At 46.3% G+C, this 25,299-nt stretch overlaps 1 protein-coding gene across 2 annotated transcripts in view; it reads right to left on the bottom strand.

The window, feature by feature from the left end:
• NDC80 (NDC80 kinetochore complex component) overlaps positions 1-25,299 on the bottom strand; it is a 167,753-nt gene that overhangs the window by 75,689 nt on the left and 66,765 nt on the right. For both annotated transcript variants that reach the window (XM_029578372.1, XM_029578373.1), the window contains exons 8-9: positions 14,166-14,259; positions 12,251-12,357 (exon numbers count right to left, since the gene is read on the bottom strand). In XM_029578372.1, the coding sequence (XP_029434232.1) occupies positions 12,251-12,357; positions 14,166-14,259 (201 nt within the window). The remainder of the gene's footprint in view (positions 1-12,250; positions 12,358-14,165; positions 14,260-25,299) is intronic.

Raw genomic sequence — 25,299 nt, 5'->3', positions numbered from 1 at the left:
AGAATTAAGAAACAAATAACAGTGTGCAATGGGCACAAAACAGTGTCAAACAACAAACTTGCAGAATGAACCATTAACTAGCCAAAGGAAAAAAAGGTGCTGAAGAACAATTTGAGCAGAGAGGCAATCTCAAACCCAATAAAACAATCAGGGAGGGCCATCTGGACTGATCCTTAGTACTAGAGGAACGAAAATTAGCAGGTAAGGAATAATTTTCTTTTCCCTGTACGTACCAGGATCAGTCCAGACAGTGGGATGTACCAAAGCTTCCCTACGTAGGGTGGGCCCCGGAAAGCCCTGCTCGAATGACCCTAGAGCCAAAGGAGCTAAAAGTAGGCGACTGTATGTGTAGACGATAATGACGAGCAAAGGTATGTAACGATTTCCAAGTTGCCGCTCGACAAATCTCCTAGAACGAGACCGATTGCTCTCCGCCCAGGAAGCAACCTGAGCTCGAAAAGAATGGGGGCCTTGACACCCACCGGAGGTTGTCAACCCACCCCAATGTAGGCCACCATGATCGCCTCCTTCAGCCAGCGAGCAATGGTAGTTTGACGCCTTGGCCCCCTTCTTCGGACCATGCCAGGGAACGAAAAGATGGTCCGACAAGCGAAAATCATTAGTGACTTCCAGATAGCGAATGAGGATACACTTGACATTTAGCTTGCGTAGATCCGCCGATGCGTCCGCTGAGAAGGATGGAAGCTCTACAGTCTGATTCAAGTGGAACTCAGAAACCACCTTGGGCAGAAAAGCAAGCACAGTGCGCAAGGAAACTCCTGAATCTGTAAAACGAAGGTAGGGCTCTCTGCAAGAGAGTGCTTGAAGCTCTGAGATTCTGTGGGCAGAACAGATAGCTACCAGGAAAACAGTCTTGAGAGTGATATCCTTGAGGGTCGCGGAACGCATGGGTTCAAAGGATGGCCCGACCAAGATTCGGAGAACGAGATTGAGACTCCACGAAGGATAAAGAGCGTGGACCGGGGGTTTCACGTGCTTCACTCCCCTGAGGAATCGGATGATATCCGGGTGAGAGGAAAGGGAAGTTCCCTCTCGTTGATGAAGTAGAGAGCCTAGGGCAAAGACTTGCACTCTCTCAGCGAGTCGTAGGCTAGACTCTAGTCCAGTCCCTGTTGAAGAAAAGATAGGAGCTGAGCCACTGAGGCGGTCCGTGGCGATACAGGTATAGAGGCACACCAGTTCTCAAAAACCTTCCATATCCTGATATAGGAGATGGAGGTATTTATTTATTTAAGTTTTTAATATACCGATGCTCAAGACAAGTCTTATCGAACCGGTTTACAGTGAACAAGGGGAGAACCAATTAACACAGCAGGCGTAGAAAAGTTGCAATAAAACAGGGAATGAATAACTTGTCATTAGAAAAAATGAGGGATAGATTAAACAGTAAAAAACAATTGAGTAGAGAGCGGTTGATTAAATAATAAAGCATGTACATTCCTTTAGTGGTTCAGGTATCAAAAGTTAATTGAATGATCAGTTACTGGCATAATAAGATAATTGTATGAACAGATTTAGGCCGAACAGTTCCATAGTTAGGGGGACTGAGGGTGAGACGTCTTTCTAGCCTTGAGGAAGGTCGAGATAACGGCCTCTGGGTATCCACGCTGTCTCAGCCGGCGCCTCTCAAAAGCCAGGCCGCAAGACAGAAGTGATCGGCCTGGGCGAAAGATACTGAACCCTGACGCAGCAAGCGTGGAAGGTGACCCAGATGAAGAGGTCTGTCCACTGCGAGGTTGATCAAGTCTGCAAACCACGAGTGACTGAGCCATTCCGGCGCCACCAGAATTACATGGCCCTGGTGGGACTCTATTCTCCGGAGCACCTTGCCCACCAGAGGCCAAGGGGGAAACACGTAGAGGAGAACGTGACTGGGCCAGGAAAGGACTAAGGCATTCACTCCCTCTGCGCCCTACTCTTCTGCGACTGAAGAACCGAGCTGCCTTGACATTCCAGGAGGTTGCCATTAGGTCCAGGTAGGGGGTCCCCCGTCTGTGGAACAGGAGATTCACCGCCTCCTCTGAGAGTTCCCACTCTCCAGGATCTAGATATTGACAACTGAGAAAGTTGGCTTGAATGTTGCCTACACCTGCGATGTGGGAAGCCGCTAGGCGGGAGAGGTGAGTCTCCGCCCATGCTATCAACCTGTCTCCCGAGAGACATGCCGGCTCCTCGTGCCCCCTTGGCAATTGATGTAGGCCACAGTGGTCGCATTGTCAGAGTATTCGGACTGCGCAACGATGGATGAGAGGTAGGAAGCGTTTCAATGCCAGACACACTGCTCTGGTCTCCAAGCGATTGATTGGCCAAGTTGCTTGGGACGGCATCCACTTCCCTTGTGCAGAACTCATCTGACACACCGCTCCCCAGCCAGAGAGACTGGCGTCCGTCGTAACGATTACCCATTTCGGGATGTCCAAAGGAACACCCTGGAGAAGATGAGACAGGTTGAACCACCACGAGACTGTCCTTGGCTCCCTGCGGGAGAGGAAGGATGGCTTGGAAGTCTCGCGACACCGGCTTCCAGCAGGAGAGCAAGACGCGCTTGTAAGGGACGCATATGTACAAACGCCCAGGAGACCAGATGGATGGTGGAAGCCATGGATCCCAGGACCTGGAGGTAATCCCACACCATTGGAAGCGAGAGACCGATGAATCGCTGTATCTGAGCTATGAGTGTATGAGCCCTATCTGGGGGCAGAGACACCTTGCCCAGCGCTGTGTCGAAATGCGCCCCCAGGAAGTCCAGAGACTGAGATGGAGAAAGGCTGCTCTTGGCGAAGATGACCACCCAAGCGAGGGAGTGAAGAAGAGTCAACACCTTGTTGACCGCCCGGTGGCACTGGGCTGAGGACTTTACCCGAATGAGCCAGTCGTCCAGGTATGGGTGCACCAAGACTCCCTCCCTCTGGAGAGCGGTGGCTACTACTATCATCACCTTCATGAAGGTTTGAGGAGCAGTCGCAAGACCAAAGGGTAGAGCCTGGAACTGGAAATGCTGTCTTAGAATCTTGAATCGCAGAAATCGCTGATGCGCTTGGAGGATGGGAATGTGTAGATAAGCTTCCGTCAGATCCAGGGAGGCCAAAAATTCTCCGGAGTGTACCACCGCTATCACAGAGCGCAAGGTTTCCATCAGAAAGTGGGGAAGCTTGAGGGCCCTGTTGAGCATCTTGAGATCCAAGATCGGGCGGAAGGAACCTTCCTTCTTGGGGACTACGAAGTATACCGAATAATGTCCCCGGCCTACTTCCAGGGGGGGTACCGGACGAATCGCTCTGAGAGCCAGAAGCCTGTCGAGTGTCTGCTGGACTATGAGTTGTTTCTGGACTGGGCCACATGGAGAGAAGAGGAACCTGTCTCTTAGCGGCCGAGCAAATTCTAACTCGTAGCCATGTCTTAGAATATCCAGGACCCACTGATCTGATGTGATGTTGACCCACTCCTCGTAGAAAAGGGAGAGATGTCCCCCTATCCTGGGGATCAGGGAGTGGGTCGGCATAGCTTCATTGTGAAGACTTGGAGGACGTCCCCTGGGCCGGACCAGAGCGGGGCTGTCTTTGGGCACGAAAGGACTGAGTCCAGGATTGAGATCGAGAGGACGGCTGACAAGGGGCTGCAGTCCTTGCCTGGCAGAAACTACGTTGATTCCTGAATTGGCTTCTAGTGGTATTAAACGACTTAGAAGAACGAGGGTGATCCTCTGGCAGTTTGTGTACTTTAATCTCTCAGAGGGACTTGATAATTTGGTCCAGATCCTCCCCAAATAGTAGTTTGCCCTTGAAGGGAAGGGATCCCAGCTGCGACTTGGAAGAAGAATCTGCCGACCAGTTGCGGAGCCAGAGGAGGTATCTAGCCGAGACTGCAGAAACCATAGATCTGGCCAAGACTCTCAGAATGTCATATAGAGAGTCTGCTCCATATGCTATGACTGCCTCCAGGTGGTCTGCCTGAAGTGCTTCCTCAGGAGGCAACTCCTGGGAGCTGAGCAGCTGTTGAAGCCAGCTGAGGCCTGCAAGCTGAGCGAAGGAACTTCAAATGGCCACCTGGACACCCAGGGCGGATACCTCGAAAACTCTTAAGATAAAGCAAAATTGCTTACCTTGTAATAGGTGTTATCCCAGGACAGCAGGATGTAGTCCTCACATATGGGTGACATCATCAGATGGAGCCCTGGTACAGAAAACTTCTGTCAAAAGTTTCTAGAAACTTTTGGCTGGCACTCTGAGCATGCCATGATATTCTCAGCCACAGGGGTCTCCCTTCAGTCTTGTTTGTAGCAATATGCGTGAGCTAAAAAAATAAAATAATAAAACGTATTGGACCCAACTCCGCGGGGAGGTGGGAAGGTTCTGTGAGGACTGCATCCTGCTGCCTGGGATAACACCTATTACAAGGTAAGCAATTTTGCTTTATCCCAGGACAAGCAGGATGGTAGTCCTCACATATGGGTGATTAGCAAGCTACAGGCTGAGTCATCCTTACAGTATACCAACAGCATACAACTTGTGCAACAAGCACAACAACTGGTGCACTGGTGGAAAAAATGAGGCAGCCTGAAAATCACAGCAGGATGGATGTAGAAGGAGTTGGAATTATACTGGAAATAAGTTCTTTAAGACAGATTGTCCAAAGGCTGAATCTTGTCATCCTTCTTTGTCCAGACAATGAGCTGCAAAGGTGTGAAGGGAACTCCATGTTGCAGCTTTACATATGTCTAGGATGGGCACTGAACGATAGTGTGCTACTGATGTGGACATAGCCCTTACTGAATGTGCTTTTATTCGCCCCTGGAGAGGAATTTTTGCTTTTTCATAACAGAATTCAATACAGTCTGCTAGCCAGTTGGAGAGAGTCTGTTTTCCTACCTCAACGCCTGGTTTATTTTTATCAAAAGAAACAAAAAGAGTTGGGTGGATTTCCTATGGACCGCTGTGCGGTTCATGTAAAAAGCTAGTGCACGTTTACAGTCTAAGGTGTGTAAGACTCTCTCTTCCTGGTGAGAGTGAGGTCTTGGAAAGAAAGTAGGCAAGACTATTGACTGATTTATATGAAAAAGTCTATTACCACGTTAGGTAAGAATTTGGGGTGAGTGCGAAGGACTACTCTGTCATGGAGGATGTCTGGTGTAGGGTGAGTATGACGAGAGCTTGAAACTTACTGACCCTTCTAGCCAATGTAATGGCTACTAAGAAAAGCACTTTCCATGTAAGGAATTTTTCTTCACAAGAGTGTAGAGGCTTGAACGGTGAGCGCATGAGCCTTGTTAGTACTAAATTCAGGTCCCATTCCGTGACCGGTGGTCGAATGGGGGGCTTAAGGTCAAGTAAGCCTCTCATGAACCTACTTACTAGGGGTTGTGCTGTTATTGGCACGTTCCCTTGTGGTATGCCGCTATGGCGCTTAGGTGTACCCTTACAGAGGATGACTGGAGACCAGAATCCGACAGGTGGTATAAGTAATCTAGTAAAGAAGAAGTGGGACAGGAGAAAGGGTCTATACCTTTTTGTGTGCACCATTTTGTAAATCTAGTCCACTTACGGTGGTAGGATTTACGTGTGGAAGGCTTTCGTGAAGCTACTAGAACTTGAGAGACTTGTGTTGAAAGATTAAGTGGTTGCAGAACTAAGCTTTCAACATCCAAGCTGTTAGGGCAAGAGTTGTCAAGTTGGGATGACGCAACTTGCCTTGATTCTGAGTTATGAGAGTGGGCTCTGTACCCAGGCAGATTAGTAGTGAGATCAAGAGGTCGAGGAGTATGGGAAACCATACTTGTCGAGGCCAGTACGGGGCTATGAGGATCATTGTCCCTTTGATCCTGTTGTAGCTTCACGAGAGTTTTCGCTATGAGCGGAATTGGAGGATACGCATATAGAAGACCTGTATTCCAGGGGCGAGCAAAGGTGTCCCTGGGGACTGTTTGTCGACATTCGTGGAGGGAGCAGAACCTTTCCACTTTGTGGTTCAGTTTGGACGCAAAAAGGTCTATGGTTGGGCGACCCCAGCATTGAAAGATTTTGCTCGCTACAACATGGGTCCAGCGACCATTCGTGGGGATTGAAATGTCGACAGATCGTCCGCTAGGATGTTTTTTTATGCCCGTCAGATAAGTTGCTCGGAGATGTATGGAATGCTCTAGAGCCCAAGCCCAAATCTGTACTGCTTCCTGGCATAGCAGATAAGAGCCTGTGCCTCCTTGTTTGTTTATGTACCACATTGCTACTGTGTTGTCTGTTTGTATCAGCACAGTTTTGTTTGAGAGGCAGTCTTTGAAGGCATAAAGGGCATATCGTATCGCTAGAAGTTCCAAGAAGTTTATCTGATACTGCTTTTCGAGCATAGTCCACGTCCCTTGTGTTTGAAGGTTGTTGACATGAGCTACCCATCCAAGGTTGGAGGCATCTGTGGTCAGGATGACTTGCGGATTTGCCTGTTGGAACGGGAGGCCAGCTTGTAGTGCTGATTGATTTGTCCACCAGTGGAGCGATAGACGTAACTGGTCGGTGATTTGAACTGTGTACAACAGTGGTTGGAAAGCTTGTAGCCACTGAGATTTCAAAGTCCATTGAGTTCTTCTCATGGCTAACTTTGCCATAGGTGTAACATGTACTGTCGAGGCCATGTGTCCTAGGAGCACCAGAATTTGATGGGCGGATGCGAACTGGTGATGAATTATAATGTTCGCCAAGCGTGCCAGATTGTCGGCACAGTCGCTTGGAAGAGAAGCTTTTACCACTGTGGTGTCGAGATCTGCTCCGATAAATGTGAGGAGTTGCGACTGCTCGACATGGGATTTCGGATAATTGATGAGAAAACCCAGGAGGTGCAATAGTGTTATTGTGGTTTCAAAGGCAAAGAGAGCCCCCTGCCTGGATGGACTTCTGATCAACCAATCGTCTAGGTATGGAAAAACATGAATGCTGTTTTTTCTTAGATGTGCGGCCACTACTGCTAGGCATTTTGTGAATACTCGAGGAGCAGAGGCCAGCCCGAATGGTAGGACTCTATACTGGTAATGGTTCTTTCCCACAACAAATCGTAGGTACTTGCGATGTTGTGTGGAAATTGGTATGTGGGCATAAGCGTCTTGAAGAGCCAGAGAACAGAGCCAATCTCCCTTTTGAAGTAATGGAAAGATGGTTCCCAGAGATATCATCCGAAACTTTTCTTTGTGTAGAAATTTGTTGAGATTTCGGAGGTCTAAGATAGGGCGAAGGCCGCCTGTTTTCTTTGGAATGAGGAAATAAAATCGAGAATAGAACCCCGTGCCTTGAGACCGGGGCACTGGTTTGATGGCCCTGGCAGTCAGCAAAGTAGAGAGTTCTACTTGGAGTTGAGGTGTGATGACTGTTTGTCCAAAGTGGAATAGGAGGAGAATGCGGGGGTATTGTTTTGAATTTTAGGCAATATCCCCGATTTAGTATGGCTAGTACCCATTGGTCTTTTGTGATGAGACTCTATTGGTGTTGGAAATGTGAAGTCGACATCCTACTGGTAGGAAGGGCATAGGGTTGAGAAAGAGGCTTCTGTTCTCTGGATTCGGTTCAAAAACCCGCCGCTGGTCCAGTTTGGGGTGGTGGCTGGGTTTTTTGTTGTTTTGGCTGGCGCGGACGTCCTCTTTGTGATGGACAGTACAGACGTGCTGAAGAGGCAGGTGGGTAATACCTTCTAGGTCTATAGAAGGGTCACCTCGTGTCCCTGCGAGTTGGCCGTCTTAGGAAGGATGGCTGCTCTGCTCGCAATTTGGAGAGCTGTCAGAGTGTCTCATGATGGTTTTTCAACTGAGATACTGTAGCTTGGATCTTTTCTCTGAAAAGATTGTCTCCAACACAAGGGAGATCTGCTAGCCTTTCCTGGACTTCCTGTCTGAGATCAGAGGCCTTGAGCCAGGCCCATCTTCTTGCATTTATTGCAGAGGCTGATAGACGAGTTGATGTTTCGAACACGTCATAAGCTGCTCTCACCTCGTGTTTGCCAGACTCCAATCCTTTTTCAACTAATGTAGCCAAAGGTAGTTGATGTTGCTGTGGAAGGTTATCCACAATACCCTGTACTTGTTTCCACAAGTTTCTTTGATATTGTATCATATAGAGCTGGTATGCTGCAATGCGTGCTATCAGCATGGAACCTTGATAGACCTTCTTTCCTAAGGTGTCTAAGAAGCGTTGCTCCTTCCCTGGTGGATCAGATGAGTGAGGTTTTTGTTTTCAGGCTCTCTTCTGAGCCGATTCTACAACTACCGATTGGTGAGGTAGTTGGGGTTTCTGGTACCCTGGAGCATGTAGTTGGGGTTTCTGGTACCCTGGAGCATGTTGCACTAAGTAAGTGGCATCTGTTCTCCGATTTACTGCTGGGACTGAGCAGGGATGTTCCCACATTCGTTGTTGCAGTTCCAAAATGACTTCATGGATTGGGATTGCCATTATTTCTTTTGGTGCGTCCACGAATTGAAGGACTTCTAGGGCCTTATGTCTGGTATCCTCCTCTGTGATCAATTCAAAAGAAATTGTGTCTGCCGTTTCTTTAATAAAATTTGTAAATGACAAATCTTCAGGAGGGGATTTCTCTCTCCCCTCTGGTGGAAAGGGCTCTGATTGTAGTTCCTCTGACTCCGTGTCCATATCAACATCCTTCCAAGGAGTATATTGAGGATGATAAGGGGAGTCAGGGTCCTCTGGTTGTATATGATGCTTTGATTTAAACACAGCCTTTGCTGGTGTGTGTTTTGGCATCGTTGGTAATGAGGGCATCGGTGGAAATCGATTACGGGTATCACCCGATGGACCTGGATGTATTGGCATCGATGGATCCTTGAATGGCATCGAGGGTTTCTTCGGGACTCTATGCTGGTGAAGGCCCGATGGTCCTGGGATGGAATCGGAGTCCCTATCGTCCTCATCCAATGATCCGGGATGGCTGGAGCCACCGGTGGGTGCATCAGCATCGATGGCAATGGTTGTATCGATGGAATCTGTGCCGGTGACTGAGGAAAAGCTCCTATCAAGGCATCGAGTCTATTCAGCAAAGGTTGAAAAATTGACTGGTCCAATGCTGGTGTTGGTACCAATGGTACTGTCTGAGGCTGTAGATTCCGTAAAGCCTTGACGACGGCTTGTTGGACTATATTAGTCACTTCTTCCCTAGATACTGGGACAGTGTCCACTATCACTGGGGAAGGTACTGCTGGCGCTATTGGCACATCCACGATGATTTGTGGTGGCACATCCTCTGACACAGAGCCCGATGGAGAGCACCGCGGTTCATCGTGTACAGCCGGTGGAGGTGGCTCTAGTACACGGACCTTCTTTGGCATCTGTTCGATGGACTTTGAACCTGACGTCTATGCTTAATATCCGATGGGTCGATGGATCAGTGGTGATGCCATTTCTTTTCTCGATGACCCTTCGATGCTGAAGACTACGCTATCGAGGATATCTACGGTGACGGTCATCGGTTATTTTTTTACCTCGATGTTTAGTACCAGAGGGAGGTGTTACCTTTGGGGACGACATCGACGATGGAATTTTTTAAAATAATTCTTCCACCTTATCCAAACAGGCTCGCCTGCCCTTCGGTGTCATCTGGGCACAGGTTGAACAAGCCCGGACATCGTGGCCTGATCCCAGGCACAGCACACATACATAATGTGGGTCAGTAACAGACATAGTCCGGTTACAATCTGGACATTTTTTGAAGCCAGAGGCCATGATAAAGTTGTGGCCTAATAACGGTTGATGACCGGCAGATAAGCGATAGTGAAGTGACCGGAATCGACAGAGAGCTAACCAAAAAATGTACTCACCAAGACTGTCGAAGAGAGACCCAAATGTAAAGAAAATGTGACTGAAAAAAGTTTTCCCTTAAGTAAATATGAGGGAAAATTTTTCCAGAGCTCCTGATCTGCTTTGCTTACAGCAAGGCGGAAAGAAACTGAAGGGAGACCCCTGTGGTTGAGAATATCATGGCATGCTGGGCATGCTCAGTAGGCTCAGAGTGCCAGCCAAAAGTTTCTAGAAACCTTTGAAAGCTTTCCGTACCAGGGCTCCATCTGATGTCATCCGGTAAACTGCGCCATTCCACCAGGCGTCGCGCGACAAAGGGGTGCACCCCTTTGTCCAACCCTTTGTGCTACCTTTTATGTTTAAATTTCATTATTCTTCTTCTTTCAATTAACCATTCTTCAGGTCTTTAGTTTTTATTCCTTGTTAACTATTTCTCTGTTATAAATGTTCAATGTATTAGACAAAGGAAATTTTTTTCCTGCATTTTCTGTTTTAATGTAAACCGGTATGATATGTATCTGATACAAGAATGTCGGTATATAAAACTTAAAAATAAATAAATATGTGAGGACTATCATCCTGCTTGTCCTGGGATAAACTTCTAGCTTTTGATCTTGAAGATCTCGCAAGGCTGCACCACCCGTTACTGGAATGGTAGTTCTTTTAGTCATCACTGAGACTGCAGAATCTACTTTGGGAACCTTAAGAAGCTCCAGGAAATCATCCAGGAGAGGATATAGCTTATCCATGGCTCTGCCGACCTTGAGGAAGGTCTCCAGAGAATCCCATTCCCTGGATAACAGTTGAAGGAACGTGGGATGGGAAGGAAAGGACCTACACGGCGGACTTAAGACCAGCCAGAAGGGGGTCCCCTTTCTTCGCTGGTGGATTAGGCTCAGGCGGGTCCTGAGGGGCCTCAATGTCCAATTCCTGTAGGATATGTGGAATGAGGGGGTCCAGCTTATCCCTCTGGAAGATCCACAGGACTCTAGGATCATCCCCTTCCAACTGATCCGTAGTTGAAGGTTCATCCAGATCCGGGTCCTGCTGAGGAACAGACCCCCCCCTGCAGAGGGGTGTACCAAACAGACCCTCGGAGCGCTTGAGGTGGTCAGAGGTACCCCTGGTCCCAGGACCGCTGACCCTTGGGCACTCCCCAAGACCTCAGGGGAATCAGCTATTCTGGGTACCTTAGGAGGAGGAGGTCCCGCCAGAAATTCCTGGTGCTGGCCCATCCTGGCCAGGTAAGTATTGTGAAGCAGGAGAACAAAATCCGTGGAAAACCGAGGTGGCCCCGATGGAGGAAGAGTGGGAAGATCCCTGACAGAGGAAAAGGCTCCAGAGGTGGAACGGGTATCAAAACCGGCAGCTGAGATGAAAAAGGTGCGTCCTGCTCTTCTCCTTTTAGCGCCGGAGCAGCAGAGTCTGGAGACAAAATGGCTACCATTCCCGTGGTCAGCGGGATCGGGGCCAGCCCCTGTCCGTCGAGGCATGCCAGAAGACGAGAACCAGAGTGGCCTGGCGGTTGAGAGGGTCCCTCCCCACCAGGGAGGCAAGTGTGCAAATCCCCTCGCGGGAGAGCCTCGACCAGGGCTCTCCACAAGCGCAGCACCTGGACGAACGAGGCATGGGGATCCCCGACAGAGCCGCAAGGGAACCAGCTGATTTTAACGTGAGAAACAGGCAGGGTTTAAAGCTGCGGGAAAAACCTCCGCTTCAGCCTGTTCTTCCTCACACTCACCAGGTTCGTGGCTGTAAGAAGCGGGTAATAGCCTCTGCTTCAGTCCTGCTCTCTCTCTATCCCTCAGCGACCCACAGATAGAGGAACAGAGGAATAATGCCTCTCTGTGCTGGCTGCCCCGAGGAAAACGGCATCTCAGGGGCAGCGGATCAGATAGCAGCCACAGGGGAGAGGTCGGTACCACTGACTTGCACCCCGGAGAGAGGAAGAGAGGAAATAACCTGTCAAAAGGAAACAAAAACAAACTTACTCCGACAGAGATGGGAGGGGTGGGGAGAGCTGCAAATAGTACTGCCTGCAAGCTATAGAATGCTCCCACTAAAACAGGACGGAGGCTACAGGAAAGCTCTCCAAATAATTCCCTCAGAAATTAAAAAAAAATGTTTTTTTTTAAATTAGACTTGATCCATCCAAAAGAAAGGAAAGCTGAGGAAAATAGAGAAAATTCCTAAAATAGCTTTCTAATCATCTCAGTGGGGAGCGAAAGCCACCACTGTCATCTGCTGGAGTCAAGAAAATAATGAGGATTAGTAGAGGGTACACTACCTTATAAGGAAGCATCCTTCAAAGTTCTATCTGACGCCATCTACTGGAAGGGGGAGATAACCCACTGTCTGGACTGATCCTGGTACGTACATGACCTATCCACCTCAAAGTCCATGAAAACTACGTTTTTAGACAAGTTTTTAAAATCCTTGCCACTCACTGGTTCATTCTCTTTCTCCTTCTCCAGCCTTTCAATCTCCTCATTCAGTCTTTTGTTTTCTACCATCAAGGATTCCAGGTGGGCTTCATCTACCTTATACATCTCCTCTGGAAAACAATGAAATTCAAGTTCCTATTTAGTCAATTAGGTTTGGATGATAAAAGGTCCTGTAGTGGCAAACTCAGCACAAGCAAGGAAGTTGGTATTTTAGGCTTTAGAATTTGTACCCTATTTTTGTGTATTCGGCCATTTAATGCCTATAAAGTATCTGGTTATTGTGTACTTGGTGCTGTGTTGCTTTTATTTTCTAATTTATAGACTGCATCTTCTGCAAAGCTACAAAACTTATGATCGATATATCAGTTTTCTATTTTAGCATTTTTATTGCATTTTGCAAGTTACATTATGCATTTGCTGCTTTATATTTCTTTGCTTATAGGTTTTTCCACTATGTTTACGATTCCCCCTTAAAATGGCATTTTGCAAAACACAGCTTAGTCCTGGTGGCTGTGCAGTTTTGTTTTTTTTTTGTTCAAATGTACTTTTTGTGGATCCATTTAAATGATATGCTTGCCTTTGATATGTTCTGGACTGCCTCAGTTTTGTAAAGGCTTAGGCCTTCTATTACATTTGGTCAATATTTTCTTTAAAACATTTGTGGATAGCCTTGTATAATTTTTTTTTTTACTACCTTTGTTTCTCCTTTAAGATTAGTCATTATGTTACAAATAAGTGTCAAAATTGCAAAAAAGCTAGAAAATAATTGTTACACACACACACAGGTTAGATGATAGATTCTGAAATTTACTCTGTAGGAACTGACCGTGACTCAACTTAATAGTAATTCGGATGTATTTGGAAATAATTCTTGCTGCTGAAAAAGAATTGGAGTACATTTCTTCTTTGACACATGTGGAAAGACTGTTGATCGCTGAATTGCCATTTTCATGAGTTTTCTATGAACATTGTGTGAATGGTTCTGCACTTTAGTCTTTGTATGAACATTTTGTATGAATATTTTAATGGATGAATACTGTTTTAAAGTTTGATAGAATAAAACTACTTTAAGATTCTTTTCTGTGTTCCCTCATTAGTAATAATATATTTTGTATTGGGTGGGGACTGTATAATGAAAATTTTTCTGACCTTTTTTGTTTGACTATATGCTTGTCCCATATATATATATTGGACAAGCATAGGTAATCTCTGAGGGTGTGGTAGGGACTGAAGATTAGACAGGCTGTATGGTATGCTTTCATGTTTCTATCTGAAAACTGTTTTTCTATTTTAAATATTTCAGGAATTCCTATGTGTTTTTAACGAGATTTTCTAATAAAAGTGATTCACGCATTTCTGGGAAGGAAATTATAAAAGCTAATGATATCTCATCTTAAGAGCCTGGATTTCTGATACCAATTTTCAATTATTTTTCCTGCCAGGTTGCAACTTTAACATACATTCTTTTAACACTGTCTTGAACTCAGCAGCTGTCTGGATTCTCGCTTGCAATTTTGTAACAAAACCCCAATGTCCTGATTTTACATGCCTCAGCTTGTTACCATTGTGTGATTTTTATTACTACATGCTTCTTTGGTGAAGTAGTGCTTTGCACAGAATTGAAGATGGGACTGTAGCTCTTGAAAGTTAATCACAAGTGTTAAAGAAAAAAGCTCACATCTAAAATCTGTTAATCTTTATTTCTAGACACACTAGCTGGAACGAGTAATCTGTTTTAAAGGTGACTGTAGAAGATTTTACAGGAATTTTTACTGTCATGTACTTTTTTCCTAAACTTGACTTCTGTAGGGAAATGCTCCAATAGTACTCTTCCCTACAGCTAAACAAAGTTGTATTTTACAAATTTAAGAAACTGTCATATCAGCTCAACCCCCACACTGGGGAAACAAGATCTTACTTAGCTTAGAGCACAATTCTGCATCAGCTTCATCAAAAACGTCTTCTCCGCTCATGAAAAGGTTATAGCACTTTGATGTATATGTTAGAAACAGCTGAAAAAGCAATTTAGACTTATTACACATACTGAAAAAATATCACCAAGAGAGAAACTGAATGTCACATTAAACATGTTTTTCACACAAGCAATGATTGACAAGGCAAAAATAATTTAACAATTCAGAGAAGTGTGACCCTGCACAGAGAATTAGTGAAAAACAGAGCAAATAGTAATGCCTGCTCTATCCATTAACATTGCCATTTATGAACATTCTTTTAAGATTTTAACTTTTCAAAGCCACTTGACCTGCATAAAAGGTCAAATATTTACAAATATGCAATCCAGCTCATATATTTCTTGCAGCGTGTATAAAGCAAAGTTGCATACCTGTAATGGGATTCTCAGTAAGTAGGAAAAATCAAAACGTTAATGGGGGGGGGGGGGGGGTCCACATTATCTGGTGACACAGACATGGTTCTTTTTCTGAGCACATATGGATATTCTCAAACAGCCAATACCTCAAGACTCCTCAGACCTTTATAGAGCTTAGGAGTCAAATCTCCCAGATGGAAGAAGGGTGTGCGTCTGATTTTGTTGTCTGTGTAGAATACGTTACAGAGCAGGATGAAAAAAAAAGTCACACTAGTGGGAAATCCCAAGCCAAGGGTTGCAATAGTTTATTTATTTACAAAATTTGTATTCTGCTGATTTACAAATCTCAGTTTGTTTATATTAAAGGAAAATTGGTTCATATCCAAGCAAAAAGAAAACACAATTCAACCACTGAACAATTTAACAGCCAATGACTAGACCAACATGTCTAGTCATTGGCTGTAGCTATGTAGCTACATCATTGGCTGTAACTATGTAGCTGTAAGGTGTGTAGATTTTTCCCAACATCTTCGCATCTGCAAATCTTCTGTGTAGGAAGCAAAAGAAAGAAAAAATACCAACGGACTTACCAGACTCACTGGGCAGGCATCTGGACTACAGGAATGAAAATTAGCAGGTAAGAACCAAATTTTCCTTACCCTGTAACGTACCCGGATCAGTCCAGACAGCTGGGATGGGACCCAGTAAGTCCCACATGGAGAACTCCGCTATCGGCCGTCCAAGCGATAGTGCTGAGCAAATGTATGCAGAGATTTCCAAGTCGCTGCTCGACAAATCTCGAGGAGAAACATTTTGACTCTCCGCCCAAGACGCCGCCTGAGATCTGATAGAATGAGCCTTAAGACCATCAGGTATCAGACGGCACTTACATATGTACGCAGAGGCAATGGCCTCTTTCAACTATCGGGCGATAGTAGTCTTGGATGCATTCTGCCCTTTCTTAGAGCCACTCCAAAGAACAAAGAGATGGTCTGACAACCGAAAAGTATTAGTCACTTCCAAGTATTGGAAAAGAACCCGAACGTCTAATCTTCGCAATTCCTGAGCCTGAGAGGAGTCGCGATCCAAATCCGAAAAGGCTGGCAGCTCAACTAACTAATTCAAATGAAAAGCCGACACAACCTTCGGAAGGAAGGATGGCACCGTCCAAAGCGAAACTCCCGAGGACGAAAACCGCAAGAACGGCTCCCGGCACGACAATGCCTGAAGCTCTGATATCCTTCTCGCCGAACAAATAGCTACGAGAAATAATGCTTTAAGTGTCAGATCCTTTAACGTGGCCCGCTTAAGGGGCTCAAAGGGCAAATCGCAAAGTGCCTGCAGAACACCAAAGTTCAAACTCCACGAAGGGCATACCTAACGTACTGGAGGATTCAAATGTTTGGCTCCTTTCAGAAAACATGCCGCATCTAGAGCACCGTCCACCTGGCCACGTAAGCAGCCCAAGGCCACTACCTAAAAACGAAGAGAACTGTACGCCAAACCTTTAAGAACATAAGAAGTTGCCATGCTGGGGTCAGACCAAGGGTCCATCAAGCCCAGCATTCTGTTTCCAACAGAGGCCAAACCAGGCTACAAGAACATGGCAATTACCCAAACACTAAGAAGATCCCATGCTACTGATGCAATTAATAGCAGTGGCTATTCCCTAAGTAAACTTGATTAATAGCAGTTAATGGACTTCTCCTCCAAGAACTTATCCAAACCTTTTTTGAAACCAGCTATACTAACTGCACTAACCACATCCTCTGGCAACAAATTCCAGAGCGTTTATTGTGCGTTGAGTGAAAGAATTGTCTCCGATTAGTCTTAAATGTGCTACTTGCTAACTTCATGAAATGCCCCCTAGTCCTTCTATTATTCGAAAGTGTAAATAACCGATTCACATCTACTCGTTCAAGACCTCTCATGATCTTAAAGACCTCTATCATATCCCCCCCTCAGCCGTCTCTTCTCCAAGTTGAACAGCCCTAACACCTCTTCAGCCTTTCCTCATAGGGGAGCTGTTCCATCCCCTTTATCATTTTGGTTGCCTCTCTGTGCCTTCTCCATCGCAACTATATCTTTTTTAAGATGCGGTGACCAGAATTGTACACAGTATTCAAGGTGCGGTCTCACCATGGAGCGATAGAGGCATTATAACATTTTCCGTTTTATTAACCGTTCCCGCCCTAATAATTCCTAACATTGTTTGCTTTTTTGACTGCTGCAGCACACTGAGCCGACGGTATTAAAGTATTATCCACTATGATGCCTAGAACCTTTTCCTGGGTGGTAGCTGCTAATATGGAACCTAACATCATGTAACTACAGCAAGGATTATTTTTCCCTATATGCAACACCTTGCACTTGTCCACATTAAATTTCATCTGCCATTTGGATGCCCAATCTTCCAGTCTTGCAAGGCCCTCCTGTAATGTATCACAGTCTGCTTGCGATTTAACTACACTGAATAATTTTGTATCATCCGCAAATTTGATAACCTCACTCATCGTATTCCTTTCCAGATCATATATATATATATATATATATATATATATATATATATATATATATATTGAAAAGCACCGGTCCAAGTACAGATCCCTGAGGCACTCCACTGTTCACCCTTTTCCACGGAGAAAATTGACCATTTAATCTTACTCTGTTTCCTGTCTTTTAACCAGTTTGTAATCCATGAAAGGACATCACCTCCTATCCCATGACTTTTTAGTTTTCGTAGAAGCCTCTCATGAGGGACTTTGTCAAACACCTTCTGAAAATCCAAATACACAACATCTACCTGTTCACTTTTATCCACATTATTAACCCCTTCAAAAAAAATGAAGCAGATTTGTTAGGCAAGACTTCCCTTCGGTAAATCCATGTTGTGTTCCATTAAACCATGTCTTTCTATATGCTCTACGATTTTGATCTTGAGAATAGTTTCCACTATTTTTCCCGGCACTGAAGTCAGGCTCACTGGTCTATAGTTACCCGCATTGCTCCTGGAGCCTTTTTTAAATATTGGGGTTACATTGGCCACCCTCCAGTCTTCAGGTACAGTGGATGATTTTAATGATAGGTTACAAATTTTAACTAATAGATCAGAAATTTCATTTTTTAATTCCTTCAGTACCCTAGGATGCATACCATCCGGTCCAGGTGATTTGCTACTTTTTAGTTTGTCAATCTGGCCTACTACATCTTCCAGGTTCACAGTGATTTTGTTCAGTTTGTCTGACTCTTCACCCCTGAAAACCATCTCCGGAACTGGTATCTCCCCAACATCCTCATTAGTAAACACGGAAGCAAAGAATTCATTTAGTCTTTCTGCAATGGCCTTATCTTCCCTAAGAGCCCCTTTAACCCCTTGGTCATTTAATGGTCCAACAGACTCCCTAACAGGTTTCTTGCTTCGGATATATTTAAAAAGTTTTTATTATAAGTTTTTACCTCTATGGCCAACTTCATTTCAGATTCTCTCTTCACCTGTCTTATCAATGTTTTACACTTAACTTGACAATGCTTATGTTTTATCCTATTTTCTTCAGATGGATTCTTCTTCCAATTTTTGAAGGATATTTTTTGGCTAAAATAGCCTCTTTCACCTCACCTTTTAACCAGGATGGTAATCGTTTTGCCTTCTTTCCACCTTTCTTAATATGTTCAATACGTATGGACTGCGCCTCTAGGATTGTATTTTTAAACAATGTCCAAGCCTGTTGAACACTTAACCTTTGTAGCTGCACCTTTCAGTTTTTTTCTAACTATTTTCCTCATTTTATCAAAGTTTCCTTTTTGAAAGTTAGAGCTGCAGTTTATTTATTGTCCCCCTTCCAGTTATTAGTTTAAATTTGATCATGTTATGATCACTGTTGCCAAGTGGCCCCACCACCGTTACCTCTCTCACCAAATCCTGCATTCCACTAAGAATTAAATCTAAGATAGCTCCCTCTCTTGTTGGTTTCTAAACCAATTGCTCCATGAAGCAATCATTTATTACATCCAGGAACTTTATGTCTCTAGCAAGTCCTGATGTTACATTTACCCAGTCAATATTGGGGTAATTGAAATCTCCCATTATGATTGCACTGCCAAATTGGTTTGCTTCCTTGATTTCTCTTAGAATTTCATCATCTGTCTGACCATTTTGTCCAGGTGGACGGTAGTATACTCCTACCACTATACTCTTACCCAACACACATGGGATTTCTACCCATATAGATTCTACTGAGCATTTAGTGTCTTGTATGATCTTTATCCTGTTGGACTCTATACCCTCCTGGACATAAAGTGCCACACTCCCACCAAGTTGATCTTCCCTATCATTCAGGCCTATCCTGTAAAGTGCGGCCGCGTTTACCCTGCTCCTAAGCCGCTTCTAACTCACGTTCCGGCCGCGTTAGCCCTTCCTGCGATCCCGAATCCCCTTTAACCTACTCCTACCGCGTCCTAAATTCCCCGGGTAACCCCTTCCGCCCGCGGCATGTATATTGCATGCAAACGAGCGAATTAGCTCGATATTGCATGCAAACGAGCCAATTAGCTATTCCCCTAGCATCCCGTAACCCGCGCCCCGACTAACGCTACCTTTCCCTGCCGTTTTGTCGCGCGTTTAACCTGCAAACTTACCGCCTACCCTGACCCAGGCGGTAGAGGCATGGGTAAGGGTAGGTGGCAAGCTTTCCCCCAGCCCCCGCTCACCTGCCCCGGCCGCGATCATGGGTGCCGGTCTCCGTGGCAGCCCCAGTCCTCTCCCCTGCTCCCGAAGCCCCCGAAGTCCTCTCCCCTCCTCCTTCGGGAGGAGGGGAGAGGACTGGGGCTGCCACGGAGACCGCTTTCCCCGTGCAAGTAAGTTGTTTCGCCGCTTGTCTCTTCTCCCCCCTCCCGGAGGGCGGGGGGAGAAGAGACAAGCGGCGAAACTGAGCAGCGAAGCCCGAACCCGACCCGGCGAATCCCGGACCCCCAACCCCCAACCCGGACCCGACCGCTGTCAGTCTGTTCTCCCTCCTCCCGGAGCAAGGCTGCTTTTCGCGCCCTGCTCCGGGAGGGAGGAGAAGAGATGACAGCGGCCAAACTAAAAAAAAAAAACAAAAGCTTGTCTCTTCTCCCCCCCTCCCAGAGGGAGGGGGGGAGAAGAGACAAGCGGCGAAACTGAACGACGAAACTGAGCGGTGAAGCTAAAAAAAAAGAAAAGCAATTTTTTTTTTTCAAAATTGACAATTTTGGTTCTTTTCCAAAAGCGACTTACTTTTGGGATCTGTCAAGATCCCAAAAGTAAGTCGCTTTCAGACGCCTGCACAACTTACTTTTTTGCAGCCATCATCAGTGACACGATCTGCCTCCCGTAGCTCCTCCCGAAGACAAAGCTGGCCGCCTGCATGGGGAAAGCGCGCAATTGGCCGCTCAAGACGTGACGTCACGATGTCACGTCTTGAGCGGCCAATTGCGCGCTTTCCCCATGCAGGCGGCCATCTTTGTCTTCGGGAGGAGCTACGGGAGGCAGATCGTGTGCCTGCTCAGGGCTGCTGGCTACAAAACAGTAAGTTTTGCCGCTGAAAAGTTTTTTGCCGCTGTCCGGGCTGGGGGAAAGTTTCGCCGTTGTCAGTGTCCCCCCTCCTCTCGGAGCAGGGCGGAAAATCCGCCCTGCTCCGGGAGGAGAGGGGACACTGACAAGTCGTTTCGCCGCTGTCTTCGCCGTTGCTTTGTCGCTGTCAGTGTCCCCCCTCCTCCCAGAGCAAGGCGGCTTTTCGCGCCCTGCTCCGAGAGGAGGGGGGACACTGACAAGTCGTTTCGCCGTTGCTTCTGTGCTGTCGCCGCCGTTGCTTCCTGGTATCTGTCATTTCAAATGACAGATACCAGCGTGGCGTGAAGCCTTAGGCCCGCGCACCCAGGATCCTGTATAGGCGCTCTATCCAGTATCCTGGGTTGCGCGGACCTAAGGCTTTTCGGACGCGGCTTACATTTACATACAATTAGGCTTCAGGATCGAGCGGTAGGTGAGCTGCACTGTGCGTGCGGCAACCGCGGGTGCCGTAGGCACTAACGCAGCTCTTCCTACCGCTCGGTACTGGATAGGCCTGATTGTGATATAATTTGTACCCTGATATAGCACTGTCCCATTGGTTATTCTCCTTCCACAAAGTCTCTGTGATGCCAATTATGTCAATCTCATCATTTGCTGCTATACACTAACTCTCCCATCTTACTTCTTAGACTTCTGGCATTAGCATACAGACATTTCAAAGTGTGTTTTTTGTTTGTTTTAACAACCTGCTTTTCAGTTGTTTTGGATAATTCGGAAATGATTAGCTTTGGTGATTTTTTTTTTTTACATATAGGCATATGGACTATGTTTGCTTTTAATGGAACCTCTCTGTTGGGATGCCCTAACTCTCCTGTTTCATTAGTATCCTTCAAAGGATACATTTCTCTGAACCATGCACTGCTGAGTGACTGTCGGCTTTCCCCCTTGTTCTAGTTTAAAAGCTGCTCTATCTCCTTTTTGAAAGTTAATGCCAGCAGCTTGTTTCCACTTTGGTTAAGGTGGAGCCCATCCTTTCGGAAAAAGTCTCCCCAGTTCCTTACAAAGCTGAATCCCTCTTCCCTGCACCATAGTCTCATCCACGCATTGAAACTCTGGAGCTCAGCCTACCTCTGGGGACCTGCACGTGGAACAGGAAGCATTTCAGAGAATGCCACCCTTGAGGTTCTGGACTTCAGCTTCCTACCTAAAATCGGCTTCCAGAACCTCTCTCCCACATTTTCCTATGTTGTTGGTGCTCACATGTACCATGACAGCCGGGTCCTCCCCAGCACTGACTATAAATCCTATCTAGGTGACACGTCAGGTCTGCCACCTTTCTTCAGGCTTTCCTATAAGAACTTGAGAATGTGAGCTACTGTGGCTCTTTGCGGGGAAACCTGAAAACCGCTACACCAGGAATCAAAAACCTTCCAAACCCGTGCGTAAGTAAGTGACATGGAAGTCTTACGCGCGGGAAGCAGAGTAGAAATCACCGACTCGGGGTACCTTTTCTTCCTCAGCTGGCGCCTCTCATAAGCCAAGCCGCTAGACAGAAGCGATCCGCCTGATCGAAAAATACTAGACCTTGACGGAGAAGGTTCGGAAGATGTCCGAGACGCAAGGGACCCTCGGCTGCCAAGTTGATTAGGTCCGCGAACCAGGGTCTTCGTGGCCACTCCGGAGCCACGAGAACTACTGGTCCCCGGTGCGACTATTCGTCTGAGCACTTTGCCCACCAGAGGCCAAGGAGGGAACACAGAGAAGAATGCTGCTGGGCCAGGGGAGGACTAGAGCATCTACCCCTTCTGCTCGGTGCTCCTGTCTGCGGCTGAAAAACCGTACCGCTTTCGCGTTTGTTCGTGTCGCCATCAAGTCCAGGTGGGGAACACCCCACCGTCAGATCAAGAGTTGCATCGCCTCCTCGGATAACTCCCACTCCCCTGGGTCTAGCTGCTGACGACTGAGAAATTCTGCTTGAACTTTGTCGACCCCGGCTATGTGAGACACCGCTAGACGATGCAGATTGCGCTCCGCCCATACCATAAGCTTGTCTGCTTCGATGGCCACCAGCTAACTTCATGTTCCTCCTCCCTGTCGGTTGATGTAGGCCACCCATGGTGGCATTGTCTGATAGGATCCTTACCGACTGATGGTGGACCAGGGGAAGGAAGCTGTGCAATGCCAGACGAACCGCTCTGGTTTCCAAACAATTGATGGACCACTTCGACTCTGGAACCGACCACTGACCTTGAGCAGAGTGCGATTGGCAAACTGCCCCCCAACCGGAAAGGCTGGCATCCGTTGTCACAATCAGCCACTGTAGATTCTCCAAATCCATCTCCTGCTGTAAGTGCTCCGGTACTAGCCACCACTGGAGACTGCTCCTGGTTGGATCCAGGAGAGGCAATTGAAGGTGGAACTCCTCGGACTTGAGATCCCAGCAGGAAAGCAAAGCTCTCTGCAAAGGACTCAAATGAGCAAACGCCCATGGGACCAATTCCAGAGTAGAAGCCATAGAACCAAGAACTTGTAAATAGTCCAAGACTATGGGCAATGCGAGAGCCAGCAGCCGCTGAACCTGAGACATCAACTTGTCCATTCTCTGCACAGGAAGGAAAACCTTGCCCACCACAGTGTTGAATCGGACTCCTAGAAATTCCAACTCTTGCGACGGAACCAGCTGACTCTTGGGAAAGATGATCACCCAGCCGAGGGACTGAAGCCGCCGTACCACCGACTGAACTGCCTGCTCGCAGAGGCGCTGTGACTTCACCCGAATGAGCCAGTCGTTCAAATAGGGATGAACCAGAATCCCTTCTATAAGAAAATTATTCCTTGCCTGCTAATTTTCGCTCCTGTAGTACCAAGGATCAGTCCAGACAGTGGGTTATGTCCCCCGTCCAGCAGATAGAGTCAGACAAGGCTTCGGAGGGTGCTGACTTATTAACCAGTGCACACTCTGCAAGAGCTCAGTATAGAGTATATCAAAGCCAGAATAATAACTTACGAAGGATGGATCAAGTGTCCCCAACCATAACAGAACATAAACTAAGGCAACTTGTGCCATAACTGTAACGTGCAGAAAGAACCGTGAAACAGTCTCATAAGGCGAGAAGAACAACGTGTTTCAGAATGAGTAGAGTAGATCGAGCAGGAAAGACCCTAGAAACCCAGCAATCAATGAGGTGGTCTGGACTGATCCTTGGTACTACAGGAATGAAAATTAGCAGGTAAGGAATAATTTTCTTTTCCCTGTACATACCAGGATCAGTCCAGACGGTAGGATGTACCAAAGTTTCCCTATACCAGGTGGGCCCTTGAAAGCCCTGCTCGAATGACCTGATCGCCAAAGTGTCCGGAGGTGGATGACGGGAGGTGCAGTCGATAATGTCACGCAAAGGTGTGCAAAGACTTCCAAGTCGCCACCAGGCAAATCTCTTGGGAGGAGATGGACCGTACCTCAGCCCAGGAAGCTGCCTGTGAGCAAGAGAATGGGCTTTGACGCCCAGCGGAGGAGTCTGACCCGCACCTATGTACGCTGAGGCTATGGCTTCCTTAAGCCATCTCGCAATAGTTGTCTTCGAGGCCTGGGACCCCTTCTTTGGCCCCAACCACAGGACAAACAAATGGTCCAAGACTCTGATGTCGTTAGTGACCTCCAAGTAGCGAATTAGACTGCGTTTGACGTCCAGGAAATGAAGAGATCTCGGTTCGTCAGCTGTGAAGGACGGGAGCTCTACCTTCTGGTTCAGGTGGAAAGTCGAGACGACCTTGGGTAGAAATGAGGGAACTGTACGTAGAGACACCGGTGTCCGTGAATCGGAGGCAGGGTTCCTGACAAGAGAGCGCTTGAAGTTTATTTATTTATTTATTTAGCATTTTTATATACCGAAGTTCATGTAGCAGAGTTACAAATCAATTTGGTTTACATTTTAACATTAACATGCATGTAAGAATGCTATTACATAGAACAAGTAGTATATAACTTGGAACAAATAAACTGGGAGACTGTTATCACCATATAACATGTGCAATAAGTAATATGCTATTTTTTTTTTTTTGGTAACAGACTAGACAAAAGTTAGCCTTGTAATCATCTAAAAAATTAGATGGTGATCCGAACTAGATAATCTGCACGTAGATAAGCTGTTAATGCTAACTGGAGTGACGATAATGGAGTATTCTGAAAGAGACATAATAACTAAGGAAGGAAGTGAATAGTGGTAGGTTATTGGCATAGATTGAACGCTTGCTCGAACAGCCAAGTTTTGAGTCTCTTTTTGAAAGTAATTGGGCAATGTTCCTGTCGGAGTACAGGGGGTAAACAGTTCCATTGTTGAGGGCCTGCTTTGGATAGAGATCGTTTATTTAAAGTGGATTTAATGGCTGGGGCAATGAGGGTATTCCTGTACGCTGTTCTCACTGGTCTATTGGGAGTAGTAAGTCGAAGAGGTATGTTGAGTTCTAGTGGGATGAGCTTGTGGATATATTTGTGAATGATGGTGAGTATTTTGTAGGAGATTCTGAACTTGATCGGGAGCCAGTGTAGACTTTTTAAAATGGGGGTGATATGGTCTCTTTTGTTGGTTTTTATAAGTATCCTGGCTGTGGCGTTTTGGAGGATCTGTAGGGGTTTTAAGGTGTTAGCTGGGAGTCCGAGTAGCAGGGAATTGCAGTAGTCTATTTTTGAGAAGATGATAGTCTGTAGGACTGAACGATAGTCTTGGAAGTGTAGAAGCGGTCTGAGCCTTTTTAGGACTTGCAATTTGAAGAATCCTTCTTTAGTGGTGTTATTAATAAATCTCTTGAGGTTGAGTTGATTGTCCATTAAGACTCCGAGGTTTCTGACTTGCGAAGAGAAGGGTGGTTGTCTTGTAGTAATAGTGTTGGTTATTGCCTGGCTGCCTTTTTGGGTGATAAGGAGTATTTCTGTTTTGTTGGAGTTGAGGATCAAATTAAGGCTCGTGAGCAGGTTGTTGATTTCTTGAAGGCATCTGTTCCAGAATTCTAGTGATTTTTGTAAGGATTCGGTCACCGGGATAAATATTTGTACATCATCTGCGTAGATGTAGTGGGTTAGTTTTAGTTTGGAAAGGAGCTGATAGAGCGGTAAAAGATAAATGTTGAAGAGGGTTGGGGATAGGGATGATCCTTGCGGTACTCCCAAGGAAGCGTGGACAGGGTGTGATTCGT

This window comes from Rhinatrema bivittatum, chromosome 15, assembly GCF_901001135.1.
Source record: "Rhinatrema bivittatum chromosome 15, aRhiBiv1.1, whole genome shotgun sequence".
NCBI classification, from domain to species: domain Eukaryota; kingdom Metazoa; phylum Chordata; class Amphibia; order Gymnophiona; family Rhinatrematidae; genus Rhinatrema; species Rhinatrema bivittatum.
The sequence above is the reverse complement of the archived record's forward strand: the minus strand, read 5'-3'. Positions and strand labels throughout refer to the sequence as shown.